Source organism: Macrobrachium nipponense, chromosome 41, assembly GCF_015104395.2.
Source record: "Macrobrachium nipponense isolate FS-2020 chromosome 41, ASM1510439v2, whole genome shotgun sequence".
Taxonomy (NCBI): domain Eukaryota; kingdom Metazoa; phylum Arthropoda; class Malacostraca; order Decapoda; family Palaemonidae; genus Macrobrachium; species Macrobrachium nipponense.
This window is the reverse complement of record NC_061102.1, coordinates 33,565,941-33,575,761: the sequence shown is the minus strand read 5'-3', so window position 1 is coordinate 33,575,761 and position 9,821 is coordinate 33,565,941. Positions and strand designations below refer to the sequence as shown.

At 33.6% G+C, this 9,821-nt stretch overlaps 1 protein-coding gene across 18 annotated transcripts in view; it reads left to right on the top strand.

Annotated features, from left to right (window-relative positions):
* LOC135212661 (epidermal growth factor receptor kinase substrate 8-like protein 1) overlaps nt 1-8,618 on the top strand; it is a 273,346-nt gene extending 264,728 nt beyond the window's left edge. For all 18 annotated transcript variants that reach the window (XM_064246307.1, XM_064246306.1, XM_064246303.1 and 15 more), the window contains 2 exons: nt 4,892-5,030; nt 5,994-8,618. In XM_064246307.1, the coding sequence (XP_064102377.1) occupies nt 4,892-5,030; nt 5,994-6,121 (267 nt within the window). In that variant the 3' untranslated portion in view covers nt 6,122-8,618. The remainder of the gene's footprint in view (nt 1-4,891; nt 5,031-5,993) is intronic.
* The last annotated feature ends 1,203 nt before the right edge of the window (nt 8,619-9,821 follow it).

Sequence of the window (9,821 nt, the reverse complement as noted above, 5' to 3'; positions counted from 1 at the left end):
AGCCTTTCTTAATGTATACATCAGATTTGACTCCCACAGCTTTCCAACGTGTCCAGATGAAACGGGATGATATGCAAGGAATTAGGTAAAAAAAAATATATTATTGTTTGATTTTTTATGATTGCTTTTTGACTTGAGATAGCTAGGTTTGAGTAAATTATGTTAGGCAGTTATGAAAAGGATAAGAAAAAGGAGAACATGACTAATAAAATAAGAATAACGAGAATAATCAAATAAAGCTGATTAGTGTAGATATTCTCGATTTAAATATTCATTCACATTACGTATCCAAGAAAATATACTGCTGAAAATAGACCTAGGCTAATCAGGGATGAAATTCATAAGTAAAATTTAGGCCCACTAAATGTGTCATGCAAATTATTTTATTGATCAATGGACAAAATTAGTTTAATTACACATTGATATTAAAGATTGTTGACAGCTTAATATATTATGTATTGGCTGTTGGTGACGAACTAATGACAGTACAGTACAATACGTTGGGTCAAAACTCGAGTGGCAGCAAAGCCAACTTCAAAATGCTTTTGCTGTAATGAAGCTTAAGTTGAGAATAAAATTAGAATTCGTGGGTATGTATTTTCCTTACTTTACAAAATAATTATCTTTGATATGTTGAATAAATCTTCTAAATTCTAATTTAACTTATTTCAAGTATAACACCTTTGAAAGGAAATATTATTTATTGATAAGTAAATAATCTGGCACCTGCATATGGTAATATTTCCACAACAAACAATGTATTAAGAAACTATGCCAATAGTTTGTTTGGTAACTGTAAATGTGTCATGATCATGTGTAACTTCTGGTTTCTTTCCTTGCTACTTAGGCCTATCTTTTTGATACCTCATGTCGTGAAATAATTAGTGCACAGTTTTTCCACGACTAATTTCTGTCTGTGCCCTATGTAAAAATTTCCACATTAACCAATTAGCGGCAAAAGCATGATGGTTCTGTGTCTAGATACATTATCTACATTGAAATTATTGAGTCGTATTTTCAAAAGCCTGTAGAACATTAACTTACATATTGATTTGTCTAGATTGTAATTCATTCAAAGGAATTAAGTTTTTAATGTGATAATAAAAAGATGCGAAAATGACTTGACTCGCTAGGGAACTAGCTGCCGACGGAGCTCGACGCTTCCTTCCCACTGTCAAAACGAGACTGGCACAAGGCAGACATCAAAACGGTGAGCTCTAGCACTCGCGTGCAATTTCATTTCCACCTAGAGACAACTGAGAGTTTATGTGAGTTCATCTGCATTAATTATAGCAGTTGTTGAGATAATGTTCGTGTTACTAATATCAGTGTTAGTCATTTCAATTTTATTATAATATCTGGGGTTTTAGTGAGTTTGTGCGATTTGTTCTAGAAGCTTCTCGTGGCCACGTGGCAATCTTGTGTTAGTGTAAGGGCCCCTTTGGAAGTTTTACATTCAGTTTTTAAGTGGGCATGAGAGTAGGTTATATTTTTAAAATAAAATTGTAAAAACATAATTGAACCTAATTCAGGTGTCCTTGTGTATGCCATGGCTGGGAGATATCCCTTCAGGTAGGCCTATATGACAATAACACCTGGCATTACCGGCGAGTATTATTGTAAACGAATTTGCAACACCTCGTATGAAATTAACTGCTGAAATATTACGCCTGATTTTGTATCTCTTATTATCTATGCTTCTAAAGAATGAAAATTAACAAAAGTTTCACAATACCTTAGTTAATGTTAAACGCCAGCAGTGAAGATTAATCTGCCATGCTTATCAGTGGAGAGTGTCGCCTCTTCATCACAAAAGATGACTTTCTTCCAGAAATCATCGGGCTCCAGATATTATTGTAAAGCAAACCTTAGCCTCTCCTCTTTGTGTTTTTCTGTTATGAGGTGTTTCTTAGCAGGAATATGATATAATATTTTGGCCTCCTGTAGTCTGTTATAGATGGTTTGGGCATCAACTTGATGGGAGAGCATAATGTTCTCTCTTAACATCACCAGTTGTCAGGTCAGGGGAGTTAGGCGGAGCTCCTTCAATGATCATCCAATGACAATCTGAAACAGTAGTCCTTCACTTTATTCAATAAATTTATTATACATATTTCTCTTTCTCTCTGTTGTCATATCCATCTAGGTGTACATGGATGTTCTAGTTACGCCTATCTGCCAAGCAACATCTACTGTAGAATCATTAGTCTCATGCCAGCGTGTGGAAGAGGTTCCCACACTTAGTTTAAAAGGATCTATCATCCCTTATGAAAATGAAGTGAAATTTTTGGGAATGACCATTGACCAGAAATTGACATGGGCCAGCCACATAAACGCCTTAAAGATTAAGGTTAAACAATCTCTGAATATTTTAAAGGTTGTTTCTGGATTTAGTTGGGGAGCTGATAAAAAATCCCTGCTTAGACCATATGACTCGTTGTGTAGATCCAAGCTAGACTATGGCTGTCAGATTAATTCCTCAGCTTGTCAAACCAGGCTGAAGGAACTGGACGTTGTACACAATATGGGGCTGAGAATATGCTCGGGGGCTTTTAGAACTTCGCCTGTTGAAAGCATATATGTTGAAACTAACCAACTTCCCCTTGATCTGAGAAGGCAAGAACTAGGATTAAGGTACATGGCTAGAATTAAAAGTGCTCCCAAAAATCCCTCCTTCCAGGTGCTGAGGGAAGCAGACTCATGGGTCTTTTCTGGGATAGGAGCCTCTAGACCATTCCAAGTTAGACTAAATGAAGATGTTAGGGATAATTGTCTTAAATCCCAGAAAGTCATGGAAGTAAAACATCCTGTGTATCCTCCATGGCTTATTCCAGATGCATCCGTGTGCAAAAAAGCATATAACAAAAAAGACTGTCCTGAGGAAGAGTAGGGGAAAATTCGTGGAGCACGAAACTGTCCATACTAATGTGACAAAAATATATACAGATGGATCAAAGTCAGATAATGGTGTTGGCTGTGCAGTTATCCATGGTGATACAGCATATACAGCTAAACTACCTGACTTTGCATCCATATTCACAGCAGAATTAACAGCCATAGTCTCTGCCCTGGATATAGTTGTTCAAAATAGCGACACTAATTTTGTCATTTACTCGAATTCCAAAAGCACTTTAGAAGCTATTAAAAAATTCAGTCGCCCCTCCATTTGTATTATTTGCGTAAATCTGTTTTCTGTTGGGTCCCTTCACATGTGGGGATTTGCGGAAACGAGATGGCAGATAGGGAAGCGAAAGCTGCTAGTGTCTCATCAGAAACAGCCTTTAGTAAAGTGCCTCATACAGATCTAAAAGGTCCTTTTAGGTCTTATATTTTAAGCAAATGGCAAGAAAGATGGACTTCTCATCTTGCCAATGATAGAAAGAACAGAAATATTAGAAATAATCTATTGCTGTGGCCTTCGTCTTTCCAGTCTGATAGGCGAACAGAAATAGTTTTAAGCAAACTGAGGATTGGGCACACTTATTTGACCCATCAGTTTATTTTAGAAGGGGGCAGCCTCCCAGAGTGTGCTTGCAGTGGCGAGATGCTAACAGTGGAGCACATTCTGGTTGCTTGCTCTAGATATTTTAACCAGAGAGAGAGATATCTTAGGGGTAAATCCCTTTGTGATATTTTGGGAGATGAAGCAGATATTTCTGCTCTCATCTCCTTTTTAAAGTCTATAAACATTTTTAATAACATTTAATTATTTTTTATCTATCACATCATATATATATATATATTTATTTATTAAGCATTTTCTTCATTCATTTTCATTAATTTCATTCATTTTCATATGGTAATTTATATATGAACCATTTTCTTCATACACTTATTAACTCATTTATAATGTAATTTATTTACTCTCCATTACGGTGCTGAATGGCTTCTTTGGTCCCAGTGCCTGGGCTTTTGCCCTAAAACTCATACATCCATCCATCCATCAATCCATTAGTCTCATGCAAGCTAATGATCGATGACCTGTGTTTTTGAAAACACAGGTCATCGATCTGTGGTAGAATTATTTCTTTATTTATATAATTTCGTTGATGATTATTCAGTAATATGTTATTAGTTAAGAAGCTTTATTTTTATTCAAAATATAGTTTCGTCTTTGACTTTTGCTCAATCATCTGGCACAAAAGTTTTTCAAAGGTTTTGTTACTTTTCTTAATATGAATTTTTCATTTGCCATTCTTTTTTATAGTATTGTTAACCAAACATTTCTGGAACATGTTACAAAACATTCTTGAGTGACTTTACGTAAATGCTTGTCTATCTTCTAAATAGATAAAGAAAAAACAAGTCAGATCTTTTAGGGAAAATGTATTGAGGGTGTAATGCTTCTCTTTCACGTACATGAAATTCCTTAACACTGTATTCTAAACAATGATAAAAATGCATTAAAGCAAATTATATAAAATAGCGTAGCATAAATTTAATCTTCAGTATCTCATGACACCATCTTTCAAGTTAGATAACCTGTCTTGAATTTACTTTTTACACCCTTCCTGCAACATTTACCCAGGATATTTCATGACAGTATATCTTTTATTTAATATCTTTCTCTGATAATGATGTTTTCCTTTTGTATCTTTGTACTTAAGTATGGTAAACAAACAGGTGCTGATATTTTGTGGACATCAATAATTAGCTCATTATTCAATAATCTGTAACTTTCTTCACTTCACCTCGTTATGTTAAGGTATAGAGTAGTAACATGACTGACTTGATCTTTCTGATTATAAAGTCTATATCTGTCATTGATTTAGTATCTTGTATGTTTTGAAAACTGTGTTGTCTCTTGACCATTGTTCTTCAATATTCATATTCATGTTACTCAGTAAAGTGTTAGAGATAAAGAGTAAGTTAATCTTTCACTCTTCAACAGTACAAAACTGCAAGGTCATCAGAGCTGCGACAGATATTGGCTCGGCAAAGAAATAAGGTTGACGGTGGGAAAGAAGATTCAAAAGATGAAAAGATAGCTGATAATTTCAGTTTCCTTAAAGGTTATGAAACTGATGAAGGTAAGTCATTTAAATGACCAGTTGTGTGAAGGAAATAATCTTATCCTCATCCCCAAAGGTTGTATGACTGGTGAAGATACTAAGTCATTTAAATGATAAGGGATAGAAAGTACAAATTTTACCCGTAGTCCTGTGGCACTGGTGGAGTTAAGACTTTTAAATAATCTGTGATATTAAAAACTACTCGTATCGCCAGTCCTTTTATTAACTTTTAACTGCTGACAGCTGGTAACTGCACCAGCTACAGACAGATTGTTGCCACTAAAAAGGAAATTGGAAAACTTAGGGTAGCTCTTAGGGGGGTCCCATTGGAAAGTTTAATCTTTCTCCCGTTATCTCCAATTCATGTTTTAAATTGTTGGGAACTTATTTTGTGTCCACTTCTCATTTATCAACTTGTTAGGTTCCAAAGACCAGATCATTTTTATAGCCAAAGAAAAAATTACTGTTATATTTAATAAAAATTAGGTTAGCCTAAGACCGTGTTTAAGGGTTTACTTTAGCCCCCATATACATAATTTCATATATCCTTTACATGACATTGACATTTTCTTCAGTTACAATTTATGCAATATACGATATTCTGAAGATCTTTTCAGCTCTCATCATATTTTCATTAGTAGCTGCTGCTCTTCAACCCTAAGCTAACTTAGTGTAAGCACTATGCAATTTATTGAAAGATTTTGCTGTTATTTCAATGAATTTATTTAACTGTTTAGATTCCTTCATTCCAACCTTTATAATTTAAACATGGGTGACAGATTAGGAGGCTGGGCTGATATTTTTATTTTGATCTGAGGAACTCTGCAGAGATAGTCAATCAACAGTTATGAATAATAATCTTTGAATTTTGCTCTGCTGGTGTACATTGTACAGTATGCATTATGAGTTCATTTTGTAATATACTACTGCATAAGTAGTGAGCTAAAAATTTCTATAAAACTCACAAAATTATATTTGCAGAATCAGAGGAAGAGGTGGAATCAGGGGCTGCTGGAGGAAATCCTGGGACAAACACTTTAAAAGAACAAATCAAGAAGCAGCGTAAAAAAATTATAAATCAGTCTTTTGATGATAAAGCATCTCGTTGATGTTTTGTTAAAGTAGAATAGTACTATGTATATTTCTTAATGCTCTTGTACAGTTATAAAACTTTGAGAAATTTATTGAATGAATTTATATACGTATTTGTACATTGTGTACAGTCTTTAATAATATGGCCATTTTATAGGGGTGAGATTAAGATCTTCACAAGCTTTTATATGAATACAGACAGTTGACTGTTGGCTTAAGCAGATTTTTGTACTACCAGGTTTTATTGTTTATGCCAGAGGCTAAGTAACATTATTTTAATTACTTTTATTCCATTTTTACAGCATTTTTGAGAAAAGGAGATGAACAAATAAATACCTACATAAATGTAAAATTTTGTTCAATATTTACCTAAGTTTTTGTTGGTATAAACTAATCTGTAAAAATGAAATAAAACTTGTTGACTTTGTTAAAAATGTTTAGTGATGATTAGAAAACTTTTTGAAATGGCTTATGAATTTATAGGTACTACTGATAATGTGAATGAAGGAGTGTGCATTCCTTATTTTAGTATGTTATGACATATCTGTGCATTGCATGATAGTTGCCCCATTATACCTCATAAGGAACATAATTTTGCAAGCTGAGAGTCCCCTGTCAGTAGCATTCAGAATGTTGCCTGAGCTAAAATTTATCTTTATACATTTCCTTAGCTCTTCATGTTGTGGTAAGTTTAATGACAGTGTGTAATGTGATTTCGTATATAAAATTTTTTCTGTTGGGGTCATAATAGCCTAGTCATTATATCCGAGTTACTTAATAGTTTAATATATTTGTAAGAGATTAGTACAGTACTGTTATATGTTTTAGTTTTACATTTTATTATGCAAACGTTTAAACTTAAGGCTATGAATTTGACAGAATCCAGCTATTTACTGATTTCTTAATAGCTCATGTAATAACACTACCCATAATAAGAATGAAACTTATAGTGGTTGACTATGAAACTGTACAGTATTAACCATCAGAGGGTAGGATATTTTTAGGCTTAAACAAAATAATATTGAGAGACTATTTTTTTTCTTTTTAATGTATGACTACTTATCTATGTTAGTAAGGTATAACATGCAGTAGAATACGCCATAAATTAAAATACTCAAGAATTTATGTTATAGCTCAATACTTTCAAAATTTTAAAATCTACTTCATTCATATTTTTACTTGGAATAAGGGTATTAAGTAATGTGCACAATAAATAAATTTTCATTTTATAAGTTGAAAAGCCCCAAATGATGATAAATCTATATTTTGCACATGTGAAAGAATAGCCAAAATCAATGTAACTTCTACAGAAATATAAATAGGTAAACAGAAAAGCCAATTTTGGAAATTTTAATAAAAGAATAAAAAATAAGGATCATTAAAACTCGACTGGCAAATCATCTTCCCTCCCTGTTCCAGTCTTATGTGATAAGTTTTGTGCTACCCACACAGAGCCTGGGATGACGTTCAAAATGAAGGATGCATAAAACAAGTTACAGGCCTGAACATTTTTATTGTTTTCATACATTTTTTTAAATATGAAAAGGAAATTTATTTTCACATGTCACTCTATGGTAAATCCAAAGGGCCCTGCATAGCTGACTGAAATAAATTGGCAACATAGATTATATCCTAATTTTAGTAATAACTGCAAGTTGTGCTTGTACTTCTTATGGTACATCCACACTAAAGTAAAAAACATCATAAACACAGGAAGCAGCTTTTACACATCACAATCAGATTGAAAGTAAATCATCCATTATAAGTGGAGAATGAACCTTTGGCCAATAATGAATAATCATTTGACACTGGTTAGAACTACTAATAAGTAATTAACTATTATCCAACCTGTTTGTAATGTCTGAGCAATAAGTTCCTGACATGTTTATGACATGTTTTACTGTAGTGCGGACATGCCATTATAGAGAGTGTCATTTTAGGTGCCCTTATACTATAGTAAAATGCATCGAATTGCATATTACTGTTCATGGAAATAATGATTACTAGTACATTTGTTAGACTAAAAAGCCTCGATACTTAATTTCAGTAATTCTGACTAAACTGCTTTATAATAGTGTCTCTTTAATATGGTACTGAACCCAGTGATTGTGACGTAATTGCTATATTGTAATGTGAGTGCCTTCATTATTATGAAACCAAAAACTACTCATCTCTTATGTGTCTGCTTTAAATCACCTATAATGGAAAGTTATTGGGAATTCCAAATTAAATCTTGTATGAAAAAATGGCTAAAAACTTTGGCTTTAGGAACACATGTTGATAGGTTTAAAAGATTTATTTGGTAATATTGTTTAAATTAAAAAAAATATTGAATAAAAATTAGTTTGGTGATCAATTTTACTTCTGTTACAAGAAGAACATAGATGAGATATTGTAAATGACTATTTTATTTTCACTTTTAAATATTGCAATACTTCAATCACAAATGCAATTTTTAATGCTTTGAAAATATCTTATGTGAAAATATCCTTCAGTAGTACATATTTTATATAAGTGCAGTTTTAATGAAACCTTTCTTATAATGAACCTTTCTCACCACAACAGATAAAGACATTGGTTGGCAGAATTTCTGAAAACTTCTGTAAGAAGCTTAAAAGATATATGGTGTGTTCTTGAAGAAATGTATGAAAGTATTATTCTGGTATAGAAGGAAATTGTAAGATCTTCAGCAACTAACCAACCTGTAGACCATTCTGTTTTTAGTTATATTAAAGTTCCTTCAGTAAACAGGCAGGAGTGGGTTTAGCAATGTGACCTGCCCTATCCTAGGTTGAAAAATATATAATTTCGTCCTCCTGCTCCGGCTAATATGTCCATATCTTGGCTTCAGACAGAGTGGCAAGAGCATTTACTGTAGGCTGCTACCATTTTATGCATGTTTTAGTTCATATATTGACCATTTTGTGTTTGTAGTAAATTTTCTACTAAACGTTCTTGGGTCGGTTAGTATGATCAGCATGCTTTGTTAGTGTGTCCTCGTGAACATAGTCAGTAATATATAACAATGATTTGGAAGTAGTACTTTATTTTAAATTCTGTAACTTATATTTATTGGCACCAGAGACACTGTTCTTAGCTGAAATTTTCTGCACACCAATCAGTCCATAGGTTACTTTTGTTTAGGCATGTCCTAATTCCAGAGGAAAGCTATCTGATCTGTATATGACCTCTGAATGAATTGTGTAAATTATATGTAGTTAAAATTCATTGATTGAGGGATGGAATTACTCGTTAAGGTCAAACAGATCTTTCACGTTTCTTCCAGCTCCTCCTCTTCATCATAGGAGATACTATATGACATCTATTGTTTCACTAGTGAGTAGGCAGACGTCATGCAATTCAGACCTGACATAACTTTGGATCAAGTTAGGACAGTGTGCTCCTATCTGATGTGTCAAGGAGCAATTGCTTTACGTAGAGATAACGGCATCTTCAATCTTCCAGACAGCATCTTGGTTGGATTTATGGTCTACAGCTGTGGCCAAAATCACTTCATCTGCTTTGACAAGGAAATTGGTGGATGAGATGGCTTTTATCAGTGCTCCAATCTGGAACCAAAGCCATTTCATACTTAACAAAAATGAGTGCAAATGTATGGGCAAATATTCTCTCGATGAGAGGGTATGTGGCCCTTGCCGAGGTGGCCCGGTTAGTAGATGTGGATTCCTTATTGTCACTAAGGAATGGTGATATTTT